Raw genomic sequence first — 26,420 nt, 5'->3', positions numbered from 1 at the left:
TTCATTTTATTGAACTTTCTAAAAATGTGGTTTTCTCTTTGAAACCCAGATACAGCCCGCCAAATGACTTTTTGGTATCCCCTCTTCAAATTTTTTTGCTCACTCATGCGTGAATGAGAAATAATCAAAGTGAATGGGGAATAATCTAAGTAATATCAGATGAAAGAGGAGATTCTAAGCTTTACAATGGTAGGTCATTTGTCTATTGTATTTGTGATTAAGTTATGTAAAATCATCGATAAAACTCGGTTTCGTTTTTTGTGGGACGCACTGTATATGTCTATTTGGTCTTGGACAGAAAAAAAGGAATGACATTTAGGCCTCCTTGGTCCCAAACTACAACAACATTGTGTTTCACCACGATCCACATTATAAAGTATTATTGGAATTGAGAGATTAATTAATTCAGAAGAAAAGTAGCTTACTTGTTACTCAAAGATTAAAGGAGTAGACTAATTGGAAGCAATTAGGCCCAAATGAAATCCACCATTTAAATCTAAACGTTGTTAAGCTCATAACTCTTTTGTGGGGTTGGGGCTTTAATCATTACAATATATTCTGGAATATCATTCCGATTTTGACAGGGCACTTCTTATATGTGGACGACCTCAAAAGTGAGGTTAGCCAGAAAGCCATTATCCGTAGCCCAACCTACAGGATGGCTGCCCGACGTTGCACCTTCTCGATGTGGTACTATGTCTTCGGTGTGGATATGGGGGCGCTTAAGGTGTTCCAGTATACACCATCAAATGGTCGGAACTACAACCTCATGACTGTGGTTGACCTTGGTGAGGACGATGGAATCGGGGATAAATGGAATCTTTACCAAGTCCAAGTGGAAGCGTGTGCTGAAAATTTTCAGGTTGGGCAATTTTACTTCCATTTATGTCTTCACCAAATTCCTTAAACAGTGTCTATATACATTTTCAAAATGTGAAGTATTTTTATTTATCATTTTATTTTCCACTTTCATTTTTTCATGCTTTATAGTACGCATACATACATTTCATTTAAGTTAGATCTATACAGAACTTACAGAATTATGGAATTCGATAGATCGACATGGGTTTGCGTTCATCAAATAAACTCATCATTTTGAAAAAGTATGATTTCTGATTTTCTTCTGATATTTTTAATTCTTTCGAAATGATGAAAATAATACAGAGCCTTCGACAAATAATACTGGATAATTATATAAATCTTGGCATTAACTGGGATTGAATGAAAAATTTCCACTGTCATTTAAAATGCAGGGGCCGCGGAACGGTTTTCAAAGTGGGGGGGGGGGGGCTGAGCCAAAAGTGGGGGGGGGCTGACCATGCAAAAAATCACAATCCTATGGTCATTTTTTACGTTTTTGTACACAGTTTTGGGAAAAAGTGGGGGGGGGGGGGCTTCAGTCCCCCCGCTTCCGCGGCCCCTGAAATGCATTTGATGAAAATTCAACCTAATTTCATGTACTATAAGCGTGTAATTTTACCAAAGTATGGCGGGTTACGAGGCAATCCGAAAATAAATAAGAGGCGATATTAAACTCAACGTGAGCATTTTAAGAGTGCGTATCGCATCTTCACATATAGTCCACTTTGTGAATATTGTAAACATCCACATTGTATATATCTCCACACTCCACAGTATGGATTTATCTTCACACTATTGAATTCTATCACCTTAACAGTGCGAGTGATAATTTCACATAGTACATTTTGTGAAAACACATGATCATTCACCTTGTAAAGGAGTCCACACTCCACAGTGTGAAATTGCATTCACACTGTTAAATTCTAGCACTTTAACAGTGTGGATCGTAGGCCTATATCTGCATAGCATCAGCATCAGCAATATACGGAGGAGAAGGTAGTCCTGTAAGTCTTCCGGTCGCTTCTTCTTAGAGAAATACAGACGATACAGCTTTGAGGGTACGCTAAAGAGTTGGATCACGTGCTACATAGTGAAGATTGGACCAATGAATGTCCAATGTTCTTTTAAATGTATTTAGACTAGGTGCAGTGACCACTGACTCGGGAAGATTGTTCCAGTCATTGACAACTCTTTGACTAAAAGAGTGCCCTCTGAGGTTGAGTCTGTATTGTTGCTTAAAGATTTTCAACGAGTGACTACTAGTTTAGCGGGCTTGGTGCATCGTGAAAAACTTATCAACTTGGCAGAAATCAATACTATGAAGAAATTTGTAAACTTGAATCATGTTTCCACGTTTCCTTCTATATACAAGTGAATGTAGTTTCAAATATTTGAGTCTCTCTTCATATGGCTTGTTGGCTAAGATTTAATTGGCAGTAATATAGTGGCACGTCTCTGGACTCTTTCAAGCTTGTCAATGTCCATTAAAAATCTTGGATTCCAGGCACTATTCCCATACTCCAGATGAGGTCTGACGAGCGATTTATACAAGATGGGAAGTGTTACTTCACTCAAATGCGAGAAGGATCGTTTTACAACGCCAAGTATTTGATTAGCTTTGTTAACTGCAAGGGATACGTGTTTGTGGAAAGTCAAATCAGGATCAACAAGAATGCCAAGGTCTTTCTCTTTGGTGGAAGATTGCAGAAGTTTACCTTCCATGCTATAGCTTGACAGTTGGTTTCCTCGTCCGGGGTGAAAAGTTTTACATTTAGTGTTGTTGAATTTTAACTGCCAATCGTTGGACTACTGGACTGCAGAGTCCAAATCACCCTGAAGGTCAAGCACATTGGATACACTTCTAACTGCACTATAAATCTTTGCATCATCAGCGTACGTTTGAATATTACTTGTTATAGAATCTGGTAAGTCATTGATAAATATGATGAACAGAATTGGGCCGAGAATACTTCCTTGTGGAATTCCACTGATCACATTGGCCCAGGCTGACTTTGCGTCATTAACGACAACTCATTGTGTACGTCCAGTGAGAAATTTTTGGATCCATTTAAGTAATTTTCCGGAGAAACCATATGAGTTCACTTTACTGATCAATCTGCTATGGGGGACAGAGTCAAATGCTTTGCTAAAGTCCATGTAAATTACATCAATTGGTTCTCCCAAATCAAGCATACGGGTCCAGTCTTTAAGTTGGGTGAGCAACTGCGTAGCGCATGATCTCCCAGGAATATACCCGTGTTGAGCATTGGATATGAGATTATTCTGTAACATAATTATGTTCCATAATGACATCCCTCACACATGACTCCATAACTTTGCAGACAATAGAAGTGAGGCTAATAGGCTGGCCGATAGTTCAAAGCAGAATTCCGGCTCCCTTTCTTGTGAATTGCAGTAATATTCGCAGATTTCCAATCCGAAGGGAGAACGCCTTCGTCCAGTGATTTACGAAATAGCATAGTAAGTGGTACAGATAGAACAGATGCACACTCTTTCAAAACTTTAGGATGAATCATGTCAGGTCCAGGTGACTTATTAGCATTAAGATTCTTCAACTTACTAGCAACAGATTCAGTTGTCAATAATACATCTTCGATGAAAGGTCCATTAAAATGTCTTACGACACGGTGAAATATGAGAGACATTTTCATTGGTAAAACATCCTTAAAATGCTGATTCAGGATGTCAGCTTTACCCTGGTCAGAACTAATTCTGGTCCCATCATTCTTCCAGAACATCTTGTGATTAGACTTCACCTTACTCGCGATTATGAGCTCATGTTCACGTGCCAGGGAGCGGGTGGAACTGCGAAGTTTGTCTCTAATGCTAGAATATCTCAGATAATCGACTGGTGATCGGCTCTGAGTGTAGCTTTTCCATGCACGACGTTTTTTCCTGGATTCTGCTAGTGTTTTTCTTGTTATATACAAGTTTTTCCGCTTGTCTTTTTTTGGTACAAGAGTAGGAATACATTGTTGTACTATACTGTCATATAGTTTGAGAAATCTACTCCAGCTTTCAATACATCCATGTGACAGGACATCATTCCAATCAGTGTCATCAAATAATTCACGCATTTTATTGTAGTCACCTATTACCGTGTTTACACTTAATCGGCTTTTGAATCGGCTCGCGGTTCTGAACCGCGAGCCGATGCAGCATCGGCTTTTTCATAGCGTGTAAACGCGATTAACTTGCATCGGCTCGCGGTTCAGAACTGGCAATTTTGCACCACCAAAGTAGTAGGTTCTGAACCGCGAGCCAATGCAGAATCGGCTTTTTTACTACGTGTAAACAGAAAGCCGATTCTGCACCGGCAATTTGTGTGCATTTCAATTACTTTACCATTGTGACTAAATTTTAAGCGCACTGATCCAGTGTTGTCTTTATTATGACGTATATTGTAGGTATGCGTATCATTTCAGGTTTTTGCATCGGCTCGCGGTTCTGAACCGCGAGCTGTAACAACGTGTAAACGCAATCCAAATGCCGATTCTGCATCGGCATTTGGTTCAGAACCAATTGCCGATTAAGTGTAAACACGGTACTTATCGTATAAGTACATGCGCTTACTACTTAAAGGTCCCTATTACCGTGTTTACACTTAATCGGCATTTGGTTCTGAACCAAATGCCGATGCAGAATCGGCATTTGGATTGCGTTTACACGTTGTTACAGCTCGCGGTTCAGAACCGCGAGCCGATGCAAAAACTTCAAATGATACGCATACCTACAATATACGTCATAATAAATACAACGCTGGATTAATGCACTAACAATTACGTCACAATGGTAAAGTAATTGAAATGCGCACAAATTTCTGTTTACACGTAGTAAAAAAGCCGATTCTGCATCGGCTCGCGGTTCAGAACCTACTACTTTGGTGGTGCAAATTGCCGGTTCTGAACCGCGAGCCGATTCAAGTTAATCGCGTTTACACGCTATGAAAAAGCCGATGCTGCATCGGCTCGCGGTTCAGAACCGCGAGCCGATTCAAATGCCGATTAAGTGTAAACACGGTATATGTGAACTCTCTGTAAACATTTAGGTGTCCACAATGTGAATTTCCTTCACACTGTTAATCGGTGAATAAATCGCTGATGTGAACACACTGTCAACATACTGTGTTCTTCATTTGAACAAGGATATCGCTCGAGTATTTAGGATGAGGGCTATATAAGCTCGTTTAGATAAAGATCTTTGACGTAATGACCATTAAATCATGATAACTAGGCAGGCCTATATCACTTGTTTTCTTTAAATTGTATGATGGTACATTATGTGGTTTACTTTGTGTTATTTTGTAATTGTAAGGTTTGTCAGCGAAATACCAAGAAATGAGAAACGTACGTCTCCTATTCGAATGGATTTGATTCTCATAAGTACTGGGAGGGGGATGGTAGATGGCTGCGCATGCGCACTGATGGCATGATCTAATCAAGATGTGAAGTTACTAGTATTGTGAATAGAAAAGAAAAGAAATAGAAAAGTATGGTTGCTGGGCATTAGGTCTGATTATGCAGGCACATGATATGCGTTTATTTCCTACGGCCCGTTGAAAGCAATAATAACTTTGCAAGGACCATTAAAACCGCGATTGATGAGGCCCTGCTAGCATTTTAGTGATAATTATATACCACTGTGACAGAGTTAACGAAGTTGTACTCCATTGGGGATTTAATAGGTCACTAATTATTGGTAGCAAAATGCTATAATAAGATTTTTACGATTGATTTTCACCCAGCCACTCAAATTGCTTGATTTAATTATATGAGTTGGCAGATCAGGATCTTATAATTTATTGTCTCCCAATTTTGTTTCATGAAACGGTGCCATGTGCCTTACTTCTTCTATGGGTATACTGCGCAACGCCCCCACAGTGCAGTAGGCCTATTGGAGCCTTTCAACAGAATATGAGGCCTAGGCAATTAGAATAAAAACATCCGGGAAAGACATGCATGATACATCACGATCATCTCCGAATCATCTGCAATTGAAATTTTGGAATAAGAGGAAGATTAATCCCCCGGATTAATCCCTACTGTCATTCATACTTGCCAGTGAAAAAAAATTAAGTTCCTTAAATTTTTCAAGTCAGAAATAGCAAACGGGGTCTTGATCCATGCCTATTGATGTGTTGACGAATGAATCCAGCATCAAATTAACCATTGCATTGTTGGTAAGTGGTGATCCCACGCACGCACCCGGGTTTCTCACATGCACACTGAATAAACTTCATTCAGCAAAGGACTTCAGTGATTCAGTCCTTTTGAAATCCCATTATCGAATAAGAGTCGGGAATTAGTAGAGGTCCAGATGTATACGAGAAGATTAACTAACTGTGCCTTGTTGTCTTCAACTAAATATCCGAATCTTTCTTTCCATGATTACCCGGTAGATCTCAATTGAAGCAAAGGACAATAATGACTACCTGAACAATGGGGGATATGCGATTGATGATATCAGATTCGAGAACTGCGCATATACCCTCCCGCTACCTCCGGGCGGGTCGTGTGATGCAGATTGGGAGATGTGTGATTCTGGTCACTGCTTCCCCAAGACCGAATGGTGTGACTACACACCGAACTGCTGCGATGGCACGGATGAGTCAACTCAGAATTGTGGTATGTTATCAGTTAGTAGCATTGCAGACACAATCATCTCTGGTAATGCTAGTGCTACATTGTCATCATCATCTTCGACATCATTAGCATTGACGTTATCATCTTCATGATCATCATTGACCTCATATCATCATCATCATTGGAATCATCATAATCATCGATATTATCATCATTATCATTATACCATTGTCATCATCTTCGTCATCATTATTACCATCATTATCATCACCATTGTCATAATCATCGTCACCATGACCACTAGATGCACAACAATCATCACTATTATCACCATCATCATCTTTATTTCCCTATAGATCTATAGACCTTCTACCACAACCATTGCCATAACAATCACCATAAGAACATTCACATCAGTTATTTCTAGTATAGTTTTTATTATACCATTACTTACATCAACAAAAGCCCCTCCCCCGCCCTTGTCAAAGGTGGAAGGGACCAAAACTTATTTTGCTCTCCCTCAATAAGAAAAGGAAAGGGGCCAATACAAAGAAGCAGAAGATTTGTGAAGAGAAAAATAATGGTTATTTTATGGTAATCAATTCTTTTACTTGGCAATTCCAATTTCATATTTTAAAGGTTTGTCAGAGACATTCCAATCCACCCTGAGAAACAAATCATTTTGCTTTGTGACTCGTAAAGGAATCGAAATCCAAATATTCCATAATACCAGCATATTATCAAATTTTAAATAGTGTTCTGATTATTCTTTCCAGCTGATCATAGAATGTGTGACTTCGAGACAGACATGTGTGAATGGGGCCAGCTCACTGAGGACATGTTGGACTGGACGAGGAAGAAAGGTGGTGGCACTGGAACAAGTTATACTGGTCCATATAAAGATCATACAACCTTCAGCTCTTCAGGTATCTTAAGAGTTCTAGCCCTGTTATAGAAAGAATATGGTGTCACACAGTGTGGTCACAATGGAGATATGAATCACACTGTTTAAATGCTAAAATTTAACAGTGTGGTAATTATTTCACACTGTGGACACCTGTTTGTTTACATAGTGGACTGTGTTAAAATATGAATCATATTGTTGAAATGCTCAAATGTAATTATGTTAAAATTGAATTATGTGAAGATATGATTCAGAGTCATTTAATGCTCAAATTCCACAGTGGTAATAATATTCTTATACTGTGTTCACATCTTGACATTGGGTATGGTCACAGTGTGTTCACATATTGGAATAATATCTTAATCTTAATATAATAATATCTTAATCTTAAATGTTATTCACATTGTCGAAATTTAAGTAATGGTGATTTTGCATTGTGTTCCACACTGTGAACAAAAACTGTGGAACACTTGAGTTCTTTCCAGTAGGTTAACATTGTAAGTCAGTAAATGACTTCCATCATTATCATCACTATCAATCCTTCTGCAATTTTACGGCTAAAGCTTGTCTCTATGAATGGACTTGAGAATCCAGGTAGAGAGCATCAAATAAGTAAAACTGCAGGTCCCCATTTTACAAAGAGTTACGATTGATCCACTCAGTCACAATTATGGAAAGCCAGTAACATCAACATCTAAAATACATATTTCTTCAAAATATTTTCTAGTTCTGAGGTATATTCATACATATGCTTCTCTTTGTTTTCAAAGGACATTGTGCAAATTTCCTAAAGAAAAAATTATGACACTGGTAGATTTCCATAGAGTTATGATCAATTGGACCAATCGTAACTCTTTGTAAGACGGGCCCTGGATGCTTTAGGCCAAGTGTCCTTTGGTGGCAATTTCTTTATAGTTTAATGCCTTCCATTTCACATAAAAGTTTCCAGAACTCTTGATTATGATTTTCTTTCATCAATCATCCGTACAATACAAGGAACAAAGAAAAACAACTTATCTTCATCAAGAACTATACAAATTCAGGGGAAACGGTCAATTACATGCTAGAAAAACATATGGTATACCCCCAGAAGCATCTTTTTGCTGCTTCCAGCGACTTCAATTCATCCCATTATTGTTTTGATGATGATGATATTCATCTCTTTGTTTTATCACATTGCATTCAATTAAGCCCTGTGGCTGGAAGTCAGTGAGTAAAAGAACGCTTAATGAAATAAAAGGTGCCGACTATTCCAAAGAGGCATGAGATTATCTGGGGTGACTAAGTATTGAGTAATTTTGTTCTTTTCGATATATTTTCTTGATGGTGCTAGAAGAAATTTACCTTTAATGTTTATATTTTTTATCCCATCAGGTTATTTTATTTATACTGAATCCACTAATGCATTACCTGGTGACTCCTACCGGATAGGAAGTTTTTATATCCAACCAACATCATCAGGATGCGAGGTAATTGCTTCACCTTCTCTTTATTTCCAAATGCCCATTTTAGAATGAGTTACAATCAAACATGTGGCCTAGCTTAGCCGGGTAATAATGATAGCAGGGCCTGCTGGGAGAACAGTTTTTGGAACTGAAGTGGCTACCCTGGGTAAATATACCGTTATTATTATTATTATTATTAAACATAGCTCCAAAAGTCAACAACTTTATTTTTAGCCCATCAGAAGCATGCATTTGGTACTTATTTATTTATTTTTTTTTTATTGCATTATTTAAAATGAAATTGTGCATACAAGTGATAGTTGGATGTAAAGCTTTCCCAGTCTTTTGTAGTGTGAGTGATTCAGGCTCTTGTACCATAAATAATGTGATTTTTGCCTCTGCCATTTTCAACTGAGCCATTTTCACCTGGTACTGTGAAAATGATGTGTCTGATAATATATCGACCATTTTAACAAAATCACATTTTTAAATGCATTCGGGGGAATTTATATCTTTGTCTTTGACGTCACAAAGTAAAATTTTAAAAATTCATAACTCTGTTATTATCCAACAGATTTTCATCATACCTCTACCAACATTTTTCTCTAATTCTACTGGTTTATTAAAACCAACTTATCAGAGAGAATTTCCCATTTAATTGTTCAAATGATCCATATAGTTAGACTCTGTCTCTTTACCTGATGATGCTACAATTTATTCAAGACTGTGAACATAGATCAGTTCATCCCGGGGGGGGGGCCACTTCCATTGACGAGTGGATACCTTGCGCGACCAAGGGGTCTCGAAAAGCACCCTAAACACGTATTTTCCATATTCTGAAAATGCACCCCTTAACAAGTATTGGCGTCTGAAACCCTACCCTTAACAAGTATTGGAAACAAAACGATACTCTTGGCAAGTATTCCCTGAAATGAACCCCTAAACAAGTACAGCGACATTTTATTTTTTGTATGTCACGTACATTTTTACCCCTTACATACCACTTGGTTTAGTACATGTACGGCCCCACCTTCCACACCTCGCGCAAATCGGACTCTAAACACGTAGTATTGGGGAATAAAGTACATCCTTTATAAAACATTATAATTTTGTATTATCATCCCGGCAAATATGACCCTAAACACGTAGCTTTCCTTGCGAAATAGATACCCTTTTTTCATTATTTTAGTGTTTTTGACACCCTTATCACGTTACGTACGTAACGTGCCCTATCTTGAAAAAGACATCCTTTTTACGTGTTTTTTTTGGTCGCGCATGGTATCCACTCGTCAATGTAAGTGGCCCCCCCGGGCAGTTCATGTACTGTATGTTTTTATTCAGCAGAAGCTGAACAAGCAATGTTCAGTCTTTAAAAAGAGCAGTAAAGGTGAATAATAATCCGCTTTTATATAGCGCTTAATACATCGGAACTACGTGTCTAAGCGCTTTACAGATATATTGTTACCCCGGTCATCGGATTCAATCAGTCATTCCCACACACAATTTGTGCACATCCTCCACTCCCTGGGGAGTATTCCAGTCAGTCGCCAGTGAGACGCACAAAGTACTGGAAAAGCCACAATGACTTTCACATCCTACTGGGTACCCATTTAGCACCCGGGTCGAGAGTGGCAAACTGTGGATTAACACCTTGCCAAAGGACGCCAGACCATGGTGGGATTCGAACACACGACCCTCTGTTTACAAGGCAAGAGTCGGAGCCACTACACCACGGCTCCTCCAAATGCAATATGCTACAATCTTCACATGACATTCTTGAGCTTGAGAGCAAGTGCATTTTTCTACGTATCCCTTTTTATTGTAGTGTAATCAATGAAAATTCTGTAACCTTCATTGGAATCAAATTGTGCACATGAATAAAAGAAACAAAAACTATTTAAATATTCTCTCGCTTGTATTACGATTTTGAAAAAAAAACTATTCAATACTACACTGCAGTTTCTGTGATCACACATCTTCCTTTAGATTCGTTTCTATCACCACATGAGAGGGTCAGGGATGGGAACTCTTAACTTGTACACCCGGACTAAGATTGGTGGACCTCTGAGTCGTTTGTGGTACACTGACACAGCACATGGCAACTACTGGCTTTACCAGCGGGTGGAGCTCGCCAGCGATGAAGCTTTTCAGGTATGTGAGTGATACGGGTGCTGGATATCAGGACACTTAGGCAAAAATTTGAAATAATCATAACATTTTAACTTCTGATTTGAATTAAATATGTTCATTGAAAGTAGAGCTCCAGTGAAATATTTGTGCTTCATGATGTAATTTTCTTAAAGGTTTGTGAGATAGTAATTAGGGTCTATATGAAACTGAAGATTTGGATTATGATGTGTTGGTCTAGGTGAAAGGCTAGGCTGTACATTTGGTTCATTTTCTGGATTTATTCACCACAGAAAATGGCACTGAAGCAGATACCAATAGATATAAAATGTAAAATAAAGAGAAAGAAATGGAATTTAGTCTAGCCATGAAACTGTTCACTGCAATAGAAGCCTTCCATATAACCTAACTTTAAGAATGGCACACATGTTCTTGTATAGTTCACTTGTGAACGAAATGAGAGCACCTAATTCTGAACGACCAATTTATGCTACAGTGACACTTACATGTATGAGTCATACAGGCTATTTATCAAGGGATACAGGTATATCAACAAGTTCACCAAATACATTAAGGATGCTCCACAGTTATGATTTTGCGCATTATGATCTGCGCATAGTTTACACTCTGCGTGCTGACGTCACAATGAATGAACAGGTGATTAATTAGCTGTGGGTGTGAGCTGATTTTTCTCATCATCTGCACTCTAATTGCAGATCCGATGTGTTATTTTATGAAGCTAAAAAAATTGAATTATTCCATGGACCACTTTTAAAATATCTCTACAATTTCAAAATACTTTTCTCTGCAGTGCTGCCAAGAATCACAAAAATGATCCCGAGTTCGAATAAATGGTAGAGTGGTTTTGACTTTTTCTTCACACTGATACAAAGCATTTGGTGCATTTTTGGTGTTTTAAAAAGCACATTTCCTCTAATAAAAATGCTGATAGTTTGAAAACAAGCACATGAACCCCTATTTTTTAATGTTTGCACCTCTTAGGTGTACCTTTCTCTACAACTTTGCAAATTTTGGTGAAAACGACATGGATTTTGAATAAAGTGCAGCATCTATTGTACTTTTGTAGTTTGTTATTGAAATTTCACTTTTTTGAGATTGGGTTTTTGTTATCTTTTACGCAACTTTTAAGAACTGACAGTGCTGGTAAACTTAAAATTGCAAACAAATAGCACTATAAATAGATTCTCCATTCTAACGATACAGTTATTAACTCTCTTGTGAAATTTGATGACTTTTTCATGTATTTTGACTAAGTAATAGAGGTTTAAACTCATTGTAGTGATCTTGCGAGGTCTAAAAATGCCCAATTCTTTTGAATGTGCAATTCTTAAGAATATCCATTTGGATGAACTTTGAAGCTCTGTAGCAAAAAATCAAGCACATGGATCTATGTTAATTTTTGCATATTTCAAATATTCAGGTTCTAGGGTATCTATGTGCAAAGTTTGGTGAAAATGACATGGATTTCACTTTAACTGTGGAACGTCCTTAATTGTAACTTGTTCTTTTATCTAGGTGGTATTTGAAGGAGTAAGAGGGTCTAGTGAACAGAGCGATATGGCATTGGACGACATAACTTTCACCCCAGAATGCATAGAATCAAAGAATCCACTTCCTCCAGCAGATGTTATTCCTACGCAACGTAAGTCGGTGTTATCGTTACAATTATAATAAACTAATTCATTAATAACTCTTTATGTATACATGTAATAATGCATTGATGAAGTTCAATTTGATTTTCATATTTCAAAAATTTTACTACAACTACAACATTTAAAAAAAATCAAAAGTGTGGTCAAAGCTAGTGCCCATGGCAAGAGCTCTTCAGTTGCTTTTATTTACAACATGTTTATCTTGCTTAAGTTTCAAGACAATTATCCTGTATTTTTGTCCAGGCGGTAGCTCTAATAAAATCCTTATATATCCTTGTCTCATTATCTTTAATTTAAATTTGGTAGAAATATATTAATAATTCAATTGAATGTAATCCTTTTGCAATCCAAATTTAGAAAAATATGTAAGAACATTTGAACCTTTAATAAATATCAAATGTTTGAATAGTGAAGTAAATGCTAACATTAGAATTCCAGTCTATTGCAAGCGTTTCAAGGAATGAAAGTTATTTGAATTCCACATTGCAGTGACATCATACCAATCTTTCAATCGGCTGTAATTTGAAACTGATTTAAAGTTCTCTCCATCCGCAAGGCTTGCAATAATGCAGAATAATAATTTTTTCCAGTATTACCTGAAACAAAGTAGAGCTATTTTACTTGTTTTAGACTTTAATACTTCATCCAAAATGTTATTTTTTCTGAAATCAGGATTTAAAGTGTGCAATGAGCCTAATGTCGCCAATTGTCAAAGTCAGAAATGTTTTGATCATCTGTGAAAGATGCTACCAACATTACATATTTTTTTTTTTTTTCGTATACTTTTTTTCTTTCACTCACTCTCAGCAAACTACTGTCCATCTGGTCAGCGTCCATGTAACATAGATGATTGTATAGATGAATCCAACTACTGTGACTTTGCATATCAGTGTGATATTGGTCATGAAGATGAAGCATATTGCCGTAAGAAATTCCAAATACTATTGATTGTCTTTCATATGTATATACACTGTCAGTTTATATCTAACATACATGTATGTATGTCTTGTAAACACCTTTTTCAATTTGTTTTCTTTGATGAATTTTCGCTAAAAAAATCCAAATGTTAATTGTCCTGATGTTAATTGAAGGTGAAAACCTTTAGCAAAAAGGTGCTCCAGCTGATTTTTATATTTGTGATATAAATGTCTGCATTTTGTCTCCTTTCATGATATGATATCATATCAAATCTGGAGACAATTCTTGCTACCAATAAAGTTACTAGAAAGTGTTGACAATAAATGTTTCATAATATTTGTTAATCCCAAATCTGGATTCGTTTAGCCCAATTATATGATAAAGTGGATTTATTTACAATTTTCTAAAATTTTCATCATAGCAACATTTTGTGCAGCTCAGCACAAAAATGTAATCCTTAATGCAATAAAAAGGGCAATATGATGATCATCGTTTGCATTTCATAGCTGAAATTCAAACATATATTTTTTCTCCCTCTCTCTTTTTAGCCTCTACTTGTAATTTTGATGCTGTAGACCAAACCTTTTGTTACTGGAGTCAGGATGTCAATGATGATTTTGATTGGTCATTGTTCATTGCTGCTGAGGTGGATGATAGTTACATGGGCCCTAGAACTGACCACACCACAGGGTCACCCTCAGGTAAGCTTGGACTTGTTTCACAAAGAGTTCAATGTAACTTAAGTCGTGCTTAAATACTGACACGCATGTGACTCACAATCTTATTGGATAATAAAGCAATATTGACTGGCCTCGGGGTGATACGACATATATCGCCCAAACTAGATTTATATCGCCCGAGTCGTAGACGAGGGTGATATCAATTTAGTGAAGGCGATATATGTCCTTTCGCCCCCAGGCCAGTCAATATTGCTATTATTAACCAAATCAGACATCTAGAGCAAAAATCGTTGAAAATTTAGATATTTTAAATTTTTAGAATGAGAATCTAGTTTCTCATGTTGAGCAGACTAGGCCTCTGAACTGTACCATCGTGACGTAATTGAAATGACGCGTCCCAGGCCTAGGAACGCGGTATCCAGCGTTGTCTCAACTTGATTACCATTATGACGTATAGCATTGCGTGGTTCAAAGACGCGTACAAAAATGCCTAGAATACCCGGATGTAAGCGCTGCCTTTTATTGCCCGCTACATTTCCACGCATTTTTCTCATTGACTTTCCTGAGCGGGCAATAAATTGGGCCCGTGGATATAAACAATTGGATTTTTATTGACCGGCCACTTGATCCCAGTCTTAAGCAGGCAACAATGTTTCAAAGTTGCCCTGCTCAGATGTCTGATACGGTTAATAATAGGCAGTAGTGTGTGTCGTCCTAGCATGATCTGACCAATGCAGTGATGCCTTTTCTATCACATGCAACTGGGAATTTAAGTGTGACATTATATCACGCTTAAATGTTTGTGAAACACCCCCCTGGTATTCCAACAATTCCGACATGTGTTTGGATACAATTCAATTCTTTAGCAATGGTGGATCCAGGTTTTGCAATGAAGAAAGGCTTTATAGTGGGGCTGCAGAATATTGTTTTCTTAGATTTAATATGTATGTGCATCAGGCAATTCTCAGAATGTTGAGGAAGTGCATGTCCCTGTTTGACCCCTCCTGGATCCCACATGCTTGAATAAGACATCACAACAATCTATTGTGGTGGTGCCTTTGTTGACCAGTTGTGATGAGAATTTCTTTGCTGATGGCTCTTCTTCCAAAAGTGCTGTGGCTATGTGAATAGTAGATGAACTTGAAGCGATATTTGCTGCAGCAAAACACCCCAGGGATGGGGGGTGTCATTCTCCACATGGCCTCTATCCAACCTTGTCCACAAAATTCATTGGAAAGAGTCCTGCTTCATTCACCCAAGAGTTGTGAATTTTTTTTTTTTTCAAGAGTTGACTTTTCAGCACCATTCACTGACAATCAGTACTTATGGTAGTATTTTTTCACACTCACAGAATTTAGGAGTGCATGTTAAATTTTCTTGTATAACAAAGTTATTTAGGAAAAATCCAGTGTTTATGTGAGACTCATTTGGTTCTGTATTTATATGTTCTCAATGAGAAAGACGCATTTTAGCTGAATGTCATTGTTTACACTACTTACATTATATAATAAGGGATTCCCTGCTCACTCCACATTTATAAGGGATATCAGCAACAGTGGATTCCTCTGTTTGCGCAATCCTTGCCTTAATGGAGTTTTGTGTGAATGCGATGGGTGAAGTATATGTGTTGCAAAACTCTTTGTACGCTGGGCCATGAACCCCGCTATGCTGAATTATTTTCAGGGAAGGAAACAATGTATTGATTGTTTGATCATGAAATGTGAAGTTTGTGCGGCACCGAGCGTGCATTGATGTGAAGTACACATGGAAAGGATTAATGCGAAGTTCTCATCGTATTAATTTTCTTACAGGACAATACATTTATGTGGATGGAACGCTCTCCTCCATCAATACATTTGCCAAACTCATTAGTCCCATCTATGCGAAATCAGCGAGGGGATGCACCTTCAGCATGTATTATTATATGTTTGGCATCGAGTACGGAGACCTGGAGGTCCGCCTTATAAATCTTGAGGGGATGGATGTTCGCCTGACCAAAGTCGGCGACGACCTGCTTGATTACAACAAATGGATTCTTAGTGAATCGGTGATTCCTGCATGCACCAAAAACTTCCAAGTAAGAGTATCTATATTTATATTCCTAGCTATGGGTTATTAAGACCAGCCCTCTTATCACATCCCTCACATGTACTCAACCTCACACAAACATCTCCACATGGTCCTGTGATAGATCTTAAGACAACTTCTATTTCTATTTGCCATCATATCCACTTAAACATGGGCTCAGCTACAATCTTTGCCTTTAACGAATCTATTGGGACTACTGAAATATGCTCAACCTAGAACATTTATGTACATGTATGTATTATATAAGAAAAAAATAAAGGACGACTCTTCAAATTCTTGGGGGTCCTCCCCCCTTCATTAAGGAAAACATAAAGTGATTTTGACTGAAAACAATTATAAAATTAAGACAAGCACAATCTAAGCGTATATTATAGTTGCATTATGCGCCAGTTTTGCTGGAGTTAAAATTTATACTTTTATAGCCGTATCACCAGGCTGCGTATCACAATGTGAGAACAATGCAGAGTCAACAGTCTGTTACAGATAATGTACTTTCTAATCCTGTCAGAGACAAACCAGTTTGTCAACTCTAACAAAGATGAGTGGGATTCTGAGGGTTCCGAGGATGAAGGCCCTTTCTTGAAAATTCTTACCTGTACATATGGATATTTGTTGACACATGTGCACCTCTCAAAACAAGTGGAGCAGCACATGCATAGAGTGCCTGCACACGGATCATTCTTGTTGCAGTTGCTGTCATACTCTGGTTCATTCTTCTTTATGACAGATATGCCAGGGATTTCGAAGAAACGATCGATTATCTCACTAGCACATTTCTTCTTGTTGAACTAGTTCCTTCGTAGTACTGTCGCATCTTTGCAGGGATCTGCTGTACGCACATAGGACTGCTGTTCTCATCTTGATGTTTCTGGCCCTCCCTACCTCTGGCCAATATGAAAGCGCCCCTTTAACAACTATTTTTTACATCGGTGATGTGGACCACAAGTCACCACATGCTTAGGGACGATGCAGTCACCACTACTCTGGTACAGCTTGACTTACCCTGCCAAGATCCTTGATAATGGAGCTTGACTTCTGTGAGTTAGAGTGGCTGTGATACATTTCAATCAGGCGATGTCTTTCTAGATGGTCACGACTGCTTCTTGCTCCTCTGGTCTCCTGTGTCATCCACCCATATATCCATTGGCATTTACTGATGCTGAGGGTGTATTCCAGAGTTTTTCTTGCCTTTAAACCATTCTCCTGAGCATCGTTTGCCAGGATTTGGCTTGTCTGGGATAGAGTGGCTAAGGTACATTTCAATTAGGCGATGTCTTTCTGGATGGTCACATCCGCTTCTTGCTCCTCTGGTCTCCTGTGTCATCCACCCATATATGTATTGGCATTTAATACTGATGTTGAGGGTGTATACCAGAGTTTTCCTTGCCTTCATTCCGATCTTTGGAACGTTGTACACCACACAGGATAAGTTTTCTTGAAATTTATCTTTTACCTTTTTGCTTGACCAAAGTTTGCGATGACCTGCTTGATTACAACAAATGGATTCTGAGTGAATCCATGATTCCTGCATGTACCTAAAACTTTCAAGTAAGAGAATCTATATTTATATTCCTAGCTAGGTTATTAAGCCCAGCCTTCTTATCACATCTCCATATGGTCCTTTGATAGATCTGAACACACAACTTCTATTTCTATTTGCTCTCATAGGTGGGCTCAGCTACAGGTAGCTTTGCCAATAAAGATGAATCTATTGGGACCTCTGAAATATGCTAAACCTAGAACATATATATAAGAAATTTTAGGGGCCGTCCTTCCCCTTCGTCAGGCAGAACGTAAACTGATTTCAACTGAAAACAAAGTATAATAAAATCAAAGCAAGCGCAATCTTAGCGTATATTATTGTTGCATTATGCGTCAGTGTTGCTGGGGTTAAAATTCATTCGTTCATAGCTGCATCGCAACGTGCAGAGTCAACAATCTGTTATCGATGCTATATACTCTAATGTTGTCTGAGACAAATCAGTTTGTCACAAGGATGAGCATAATTCTGAGTATTCTGAGGGAGAAGGCCTTTTCTTAAAGATTCTTGCTTGTACATATACCGGTAGATATTTGTTGACACATGTGCACCTCTCAAAATAAGTGGAGCAGCACAGGCATAGAGTGCATGCACATGGATCATTATTGTTGCAGTTGTTATCATACTCTGGTTCATTCTTCTCCATGACAGATGTGCTGGGGATTTGAAGACACTCAGGATTATCTCATGAGCTCATTGGTCTTGTTTAACTAGTTCTTTCATAGTACTGTCACATCTTTGCAGGGATCTGCTGTACATGTATGTGTATAGGACTGCTATTCTTGTTTTGATGTTTCTGGCACACATCCCTACCTCTTGCCAGTATGAAAGCCCCCTTTCAACAACCCAGATTACGACTATCTTTACATTGAGGATGTCGACCCTCATGCCGATGAAGTCACCACTACTCTGGTGCAGCTTGACTTACTGCAAAGATCCTTGATAGTGGAGCTTGGATTCACTGGGGTAGAGTGGTTGTGAAACATTTCAATTATGCGATGCCTTTCTGGATGGTCACATCCGCTTCTTACTCCTCGTCTCCTTTGCCATCCATCCATATAGTTGTTGGCATTTACTGACGCTGCAGATGTTACAAGTGTTTTCTTTGCCTTTATTTCATTCTCTGGAATGTCTTTCACCACACAGGATAAGTGTTCCTCAAATTTCTCTTTTACCTTTTCACTTGACTAAAGTTGGTGATGACCTGCTTGATTACAAGAATGTACCAAAAACTTCCAAGTAAGAGTCTAGATCTATATTTATATTCTTAGCTATGGGTTAATATACGCCCAGCCTTCTTATCACATCTCCACATGGTCCTTTGATAAATCTGAACACAACTTCTACTTCTACTTCTGCTCAAACACACAAGGCATATTTTTTCATTAAATGCCTGGCCATTATTTTGGATATTCTTTTGCGTGCTACTGGTTTGGGACTTATTACCAAGATCCTTGATAATGGAACTTGACTTCTGTGAGGTAGAATGGCTGTGATACATTTCAATCAGGCGATGTCTTTCTAGATGGTCACGACTGCTTCTTGCTCCTCTGGTCTCCTGTGTCATCCACCCATATATCCATTGGCATTTACTGATGCTGAGGGTGTATTCCAGAGTTTTTCTTGCCTTTAAACCATTCTCCTGAGCATCGTTTGCCAGGATTTGGCTTGTCTGGGATAGAGTGGCTAAGGTACATTTCAATTAGGCGATGTCTTTCTGGATGGTCACATCCGCTTCTTGCTCCTCTGGTCTCCTGTGTCATCCACCTATATATGTATTGGCATTTAATACTGATGCTTAGGGTGTATACCAGAGTTTTCCTTGCCTTCATTCCGATCTTTGGAACGTTGTACACCACACAGGATAAGTTTTCTTGAAATTTATCTTTTACCTTTTTGCTTGACCAAAGTTTGCGATGACCTGCTTGATTACAACAAATGGATTCTGAGTGAATCCATGATTCTGAGTGAATCCATGATTCCTGCATGTACCTAAAACTTTCAAGTAAGAGAATCTATATTTATATTCCTAGCTAGGTTATTAAGCCCAGCCTTCTTATCACATCTCCATATGGTCCTTTGATAGATCTGAACACACAACTTCTATTTCTATTTGCTCTCATAGGTGGGCTCAGCTACAGGTAGCTTTGCCAATAAAGATGAATCTATTGGGACCTCTGAAATATGCTAAACCTAGAACATATATATAAGAAATTTTAGGGGCCGTCCTTCCCCTTCGTCAGACAGAACGTAAACTGATTTCAACTGAAAACAAAGTATAATAAAATCAAAGCAAGCGCAATCTTAGCGTATATTATTGTTGCATTATGCGTCAGTGTTGCTGGGGTTAAAATTCATTCGTTCATAGCTGCATCGCAACGTGCAGAGTCAACAATCTGTTATCGATGCTATATACTCTAATGTTGTCTGAGACAAATCAGTTTGTCACAAGGATGAGCATAATTCTGAGTATTCTGAGGGAGAAGGCCTTTTCTTAAAGATTCTTGCTTGTACATATACCGGTAGATATTTGTTGACACATGTGCACCTCTCAAAATAAGTGGAGCAGCACAGGCATAGAGTGCATGCACATGGATCATTATTGTTGCAGTTGTTGTCATACTGTGGTTCATTCTTCTCCATGACAGATGTGCTGGGGATTTGAAGACACTCAGGATTATCTCATGAGCTCATTGGTCTTGCTTAACTAGTTCTTTCATAGTACTGTCACATCTTTGCATGGATCTGCTGTACATGTATGTGTATAGGACTGCTATTCTTGTTTTTATGTTTCTGGCACACATCCCTACCTCTTGCCAGTATGAAAGCCCCCTTTCAACAACCCAGATTACGACTATCTTTACATTGAGGATGTCGACCCTCATGCCGATGAAGTCACCACTACTCTGGTGCAGCTTGACTTACTGCAAAGATCCTTGATAGTGGAGCTTGACTTCACTGGGGTAGAGTGGTTGTGAAACATTTCAATTATGCGATGCCTTTCTGGATGGTCACATCCGCTTCTTACTCCTCTTGTCTCCTTTGCCATCCATCCATATAGTTGTTGGCATTTACTGACGCTACAGGTGTTACAAGTGTTTTCTTTGCCTTTATTTCGTTCTCTGGAATGTCTTTTACCACACAGGATAAGTGTTCCTCAAATTTCTCTTTTACCTTTTCACTTGACTAAAGTTGGTGATGACCTGCTTGATTACAAGAATGTACCAAAAACTTCCAAGTAAGAGTCTAGATCTATATTTATATTCTTAGCTATGAGTTAATATACGCCCAGCCTTCTTATCACATCTCCACATGGTCCTTTGATAAATCTGAACACAACTTCTACTTCTACTTCTGCTCAAACACACAAGGCATATTTTTTCATTAAATGCCTGGCCATTATTTTGGATATTCTTTTGCGTGCTACTGGTTTTGGACTTACTACCAAGATCCTTGATAATGGAACTTGACTTCTGTGAGGTAGAATGGCTGTGATACATTTCAATCAGGCAATGTCTTTCTAGATGGTCACGCCTGCTTCTTGCTCCTCTGGTCTCCTGTGTCATCCACCCATATATCCATTGGCATTTACTGATGCTGAGGGTGTATTCCAGAGTTTTTCTTGCCTTTAAACCGTTCTCCTGAACGTCCTTTGCCAGGATTTGGCTTGTCTGGGGTAGAGTGGCTGTGGTACATTTCAATTAGGCGTTGCCTTTCTAGATAGCCCCTCCCGCTTCTTGGTCCCCTTGTCTCCTGCGCCATCCATCCATATATTTGTTAGCACTTACTGATGCTCTGGGTGTATACAAGTGTTTTCTTGCCTTTATTCCGTTCTTTTGAACACCTTTCATCACCCAAGAGTAATCCTGTTGTGTTGGTATGGTGGTCATTAGGAGGGTTTGCACATCATTAAAGATTGCCATGATCTTACATGCTTTTGTATACATTGGTCTGAAGCTTAGGCCCCATTCAGATATGCAATGGCCTTCATCAAAACACACAAGGCATGTTTTTTTTCTAATATGCCTGGCCATTATATTGGATATTCTTCTGCATGCTACTGCTATATATATGTTGTTCTTTATCTATTACACACACACACACACATACACCACCCACCTCTCCCATACACCAACATTCAAGAGACAACATTACATGTTCACCAATATCTTCTGACTTCCTTTAAAACGATCAATGCATGATTTACTTGCGCCATTGCATGCTCTTTTATTTTATGTGAGCCGACCACCTGTCTTTTATCACCTGTATTCAGTCATGATACAATTGGTATCACAGTATAACTTCAAGAGACCTGCAGTCCAGGATTCCTTGTTTGTCTACTTTCCGTCTGGTCTCATCCCACATGGTCTACTCTTAATTCGTCTACAACAAATTTGTCAACTTGCCATTTGTTCCTCTTGCATTTCATTTACCATCTCTTCAGATTTCCAGTTGGCCTATACTTAGGATTTGACCACTCTTTAGTCTCTTTGGTTAGATGAACTTCTTATTTGGTAAATTGCAGTAGACCAACTTGATATCACATTACACTTTCAGTAAAATAGAACAACTACTAATCAACAAAGTAAATATGAACTTCCCCTTCTCTTTCAGATCATCATCGAGGCCGAAGACCGGCAAGTAGTTCCTTCTGAGGGAGGTTTTGCGGTCGACGACATTGCCTTCAAAAACTGTTACTACAGTCCCGCAGTTGATCCAGGAAATTGTGGTTTAGTGGGTCAGAGTCAATGTGATGCAGGCGAGTGTTACCCAGCCGAAAACCGGTGCGATTTCACCCAAGATTGCTGTGATATGTCTGATGAGGACCCACAAACGTGCAGTAAGTCCGATTTCCAGGCATTCAATTTTGATAATTTTTTAAGGAAAGGCCACTCTTCAAAGGGGCACAATCAGAGAACAAATTCGAAAGGGACAAAAAATATATTGAAGGCCAATGAAAGGGATACTGAGGCCAATCAGTTGGCCATCCAAGGCTATGGCCTCAGTCGCCTTAGATTGATTTATGTCAGATTTTTCCAATTTTATTATCTTAATCTTTTAGTCCATGAAGTCTTTTATAAATAAGTCTTAGGGACCTTTCACTAACCAACCATTTTTTTTGGAGTATGTTTTTATCTTCTATTTCAGAGTGTACCGTATTTATTCTTGTTACTGATGAATGTTAACATGGCGTACGATTGCTTTGAAATTTTATTTTGTAGGAGTAAGGTGAAAGAAGAGAATTTGTACTGTCAGTAATGATGATCGTGTTTCAAATTTCAGATCAAATGGGTTACTCTATCTGTGACTTTGAGAGCGACTTATGTGACTGGGAGCAGCTGACTACCGATGAGTTTGATTGGCGAAGAAATAAAGGAGATACGTCGAGTGAAGGAACAGGCCCAAAAGTGGACCACACCCTCGGCACAGATGAAGGTACACTGAGAGCATTTCATGAAACAAGTATCCAGTGACTTTCCATATTGTTAAATTGAATGAAAATGATGGTTGGTCACTTGTCAAATTTACATTTTAGAAATATAAATCAGCAGGGTTTACTGGCTTGTGCCATCATATTGGGTTATCGCGTATCGTCGGGCAATCGCGCGTAACCCGACCATCCTAGAGAAGGGCCCCTAAATTTGCGGAATGTCGGGTCCAGTTTACCCAATCATTTGAAAAAGGGCCCCTAAATTTCTGGTATGCCGGGTCCAGTTTACCCCACCATTTGAGAAAAGGACTCCTAAGTTCTCAAAATGTCGGTTCCAGTTTACCCGACCATTCAAAAAAATTAAAGGCCCCCTAAAATGCTGAAAAACAGGGTCCAATTTACCTGATGTTTTGTGAAAATCATAACCAAATTCTAGTTTTACTAGGGTCGGTCTCTATACAGCAAACTATTTTTTGTCAGGCCTAAAGTAATTTTGAAATAAGACACTATTTTCTTTTTCAGATCAACAAACATTTTTAATATAGAATTCTCAGAATAATGCCTTATTCGGATTAACAATGCCATTTTCATTTTTGGACTGAAGAACATCATGGTTTATACAATTAGCATGTTTTGGAACTAACAAATCTTTGCAAGATTTGAAGCTTCAGAGTCATGAACATCACCAGAATAGGTTCCAGTAACCATCCTGTCTATTTATACTACTTGTTAAATGGAACATTTCAAACTCGTTTATATATACCCTCAGGTTATTACATCTACACAGAAGCAAGTAACCCCAAGAAACTGGGAGAGAGGGCAAGACTGGCAAGTTTTACAATAGCAGGATCGCGTACCAGCAGATGCTCTGTAAGTCAGGTCCTAAAACAAAGCCCGTAGCAATTTGAAAATTCTGTAGTAAACAAATGTTTGTAGTAGACAGATTAATGGTTTCAAATTTGTTGATATTCCCGGATCATATCCATTCTTTAGTTATTTTGGAGATTCCCAATCTTCTAAAATGTTAATCTTGGAATAAAAGAAAGTTAAAATCCAGGGTAATTTGATCGGGGGGAGGGTGGGAAGTGGGGCAAGATGACCGAAAGAGCACTTAATTTGTTCTGAATCAGCGGTGGTTTTACCTGTTATTTGGTATGAATCTACTTTATCTTTCTCTTAATTGTTAGTATAATTGTATATTTTCAATAAAGACCCTTTGATGAATGTTATCATATTTATAAATTTAGTACTTGTTTATCAGGAAATGCCACAAAGTTTTCACCATGAAAGTTTTGTTTTATTGTATGCTTCATGCTTGAAATGATTTTCATTACGCGATTCCTGTGATTAAAAAATACCCCACCAGCTTATAACACAGGAACCCCATTGCCCTGCGTGTTGTGTCAATGGGAGCTCGAGTGGGGAATCTGAAACCCCAATTTCAGATTTTGGGAGAGCTTCCTTTCTCTCGTTTAAACTGGGGTGGGGTTCATCTGACGGCTGATAATGCCTTGCGTGTTAGTCAATGGGAGCTCAAGTGGGGTATTGACACCCCACTTTCAGTTTTTGGGAAAGTTTCATTTCTCTCGTTTAAACTGGGGTGGGGTCGATTTAGTGACTGCAGCTGATGATAAGAGCCGATAAACACTGCGCATGCCACCTGATGAACAGCATGGAGTGGGATTGCAGCTGTCCTTCTTACGTAATAGTATAAACAAACTCTTAAGAGCTTCCTGGCTGACAGTAATCTTGAAATAATGAATTTGTATTCTATTTGTTTTAGGACATTAGTATATCTAAAAACGATTCGAAATTTAGATGAAGATCAAAATGAAATTTTGAACGATGCAAAATGACCCACAATTGCCGAAATAACAATAAGTTAAAAAAATCACCCCCAGTTAACTCCCCCTTTCTCTCTCTCTCTTGCTCTCACTCTGCCAGGCCGTATGAAGGTCACTTCTCCTTGGGGGAAGGTGGATTATCTGGGAGAGTGTGTGGTTGTTTACTTAATGATTACCATTCCTGCGAACGGGGATGGGGGGGGGGGCGAGTGAAAGTAGCTTGGAATTTGAAATTGGGGTGTCAGATGAGATCCATTCTTAAACACAAAGTTTCGTAATGTTGTACAAAAAGCGGGGGGGGGGGGAATAAGCAAAAAGTTGGAAACAGTAATAGATTACACTTGCATGAAGCAGATGACAGGTTCAAAGATTTATTCAGACTTTTAATTTAATCAGCAGATGCCAGAAATGTTTGTACATAAAACGTATTCATTTTGATACTTAAGTTTGTTTCCCGCTTTTTTTATCTGCCTTTTTATCACTTGCTGTATGTATATCTGGAAGATTTCTTCCAGATATACATACTCATTAACTAATAAGATCCTCCGTTGAAATCTTCACCAAAAACTTAATATGATCCTAAACTATGTATATGCAGAAAATTACTGCTATGGCAGTACATGATTATGATCATGTTTTCTCTATCTAGATGCGATTCTTTTATCACATGCGTGGCATTGGTATGGGAACGTTGACCGTCTACACAAGGACACAAATAAATGGACCTCTTACTACGATTTGGTCAATGTCACGTGATCAAGGCAACATATGGTACTACCAAATGCTTGAAATAGATAGCGATGTCGACTACCAAGTAGGTTTAATCAATTGCACAACATAAGAGTATTTGAACAACCTAAGTAAATTGGTTTGATATTTCAAGGGAAGTGACGCAACATATGCTCCTGCGTCATTTTGACATTTTAATATCAATTTTGATATTATTGTCTATTATCATTATTGATATCATTATCATGATAGTATCATTACTATTGTTTTAACATTATTATTATTATTATTCATATTTGTAACATTATTATTATTCATATTTGTAGTAGTAGTAGTAGTAGGGGTAATAGTATTAGTAGACATAGTAATAATAATAGAAGTATTAGAGATAATATTATTATGATCTTCATTAGTATTAAAATTTCATCATAATTTCTTTAGTAGTAATGTTATGAATATCAGTAGTATCATCATTATCAATCTCCTTAATGTCATAAACCTGTTCATCCTTTACCTTTTTATTCTATTCTATCAGAATTTCCAGTGTCAAAAAGACAGTATGATTATACTCTATGAA

At 38.2% G+C, this 26,420-nt stretch overlaps 2 protein-coding genes across 2 annotated transcripts in view; one reads left to right on the top strand and one right to left on the bottom strand.

Annotated features, from left to right (window-relative positions):
• Positions 1 to 591: 591 nt before the first annotated feature.
• The window catches only part of LOC129277477 (MAM and LDL-receptor class A domain-containing protein 2-like), a 52,729-nt gene continuing 26,900 nt past the window's right edge, over positions 592 to 26,420 (top strand). Inside the window, exons 1-13 of the mRNA XM_064110526.1 lie at positions 592 to 862; positions 6,281 to 6,506; positions 7,241 to 7,390; positions 8,743 to 8,837; positions 10,800 to 10,964; positions 12,477 to 12,603; positions 13,421 to 13,537; positions 14,080 to 14,232; positions 16,023 to 16,288; positions 22,454 to 22,679; positions 23,123 to 23,275; positions 24,040 to 24,140; positions 25,764 to 25,928. Of these exons, the coding sequence (XP_063966596.1) occupies positions 659 to 862; positions 6,281 to 6,506; positions 7,241 to 7,390; positions 8,743 to 8,837; positions 10,800 to 10,964; positions 12,477 to 12,603; positions 13,421 to 13,537; positions 14,080 to 14,232; positions 16,023 to 16,288; positions 22,454 to 22,679; positions 23,123 to 23,275; positions 24,040 to 24,140; positions 25,764 to 25,928 (2,148 nt within the window). The 5' untranslated portion in view covers positions 592 to 658. The remainder of the gene's footprint in view (positions 863 to 6,280; positions 6,507 to 7,240; positions 7,391 to 8,742; positions 8,838 to 10,799; positions 10,965 to 12,476; positions 12,604 to 13,420; positions 13,538 to 14,079; positions 14,233 to 16,022; positions 16,289 to 22,453; positions 22,680 to 23,122; positions 23,276 to 24,039; positions 24,141 to 25,763; positions 25,929 to 26,420) is intronic.
• LOC135156860 (recQ-like DNA helicase Blm) lies at positions 18,533 to 21,873 on the bottom strand. The gene is made up of 2 exons (XM_064110601.1): positions 21,628 to 21,873; positions 18,533 to 18,700 (listed from the first exon to the last, which is right to left on the bottom strand). Exons 1-2 carry the CDS (start codon positions 21,871 to 21,873, stop codon positions 18,533 to 18,535), a joined length of 414 nt encoding a protein of 137 aa, XP_063966671.1.

The sequence above is a fragment of the Lytechinus pictus genome, chromosome 15 (assembly GCF_037042905.1).
Source record: "Lytechinus pictus isolate F3 Inbred chromosome 15, Lp3.0, whole genome shotgun sequence".
Classification (NCBI taxonomy): Eukaryota; Metazoa; Echinodermata; class Echinoidea; order Temnopleuroida; family Toxopneustidae; genus Lytechinus; species Lytechinus pictus.
This window is presented reverse-complemented; position numbering and strand designations above follow the sequence as displayed.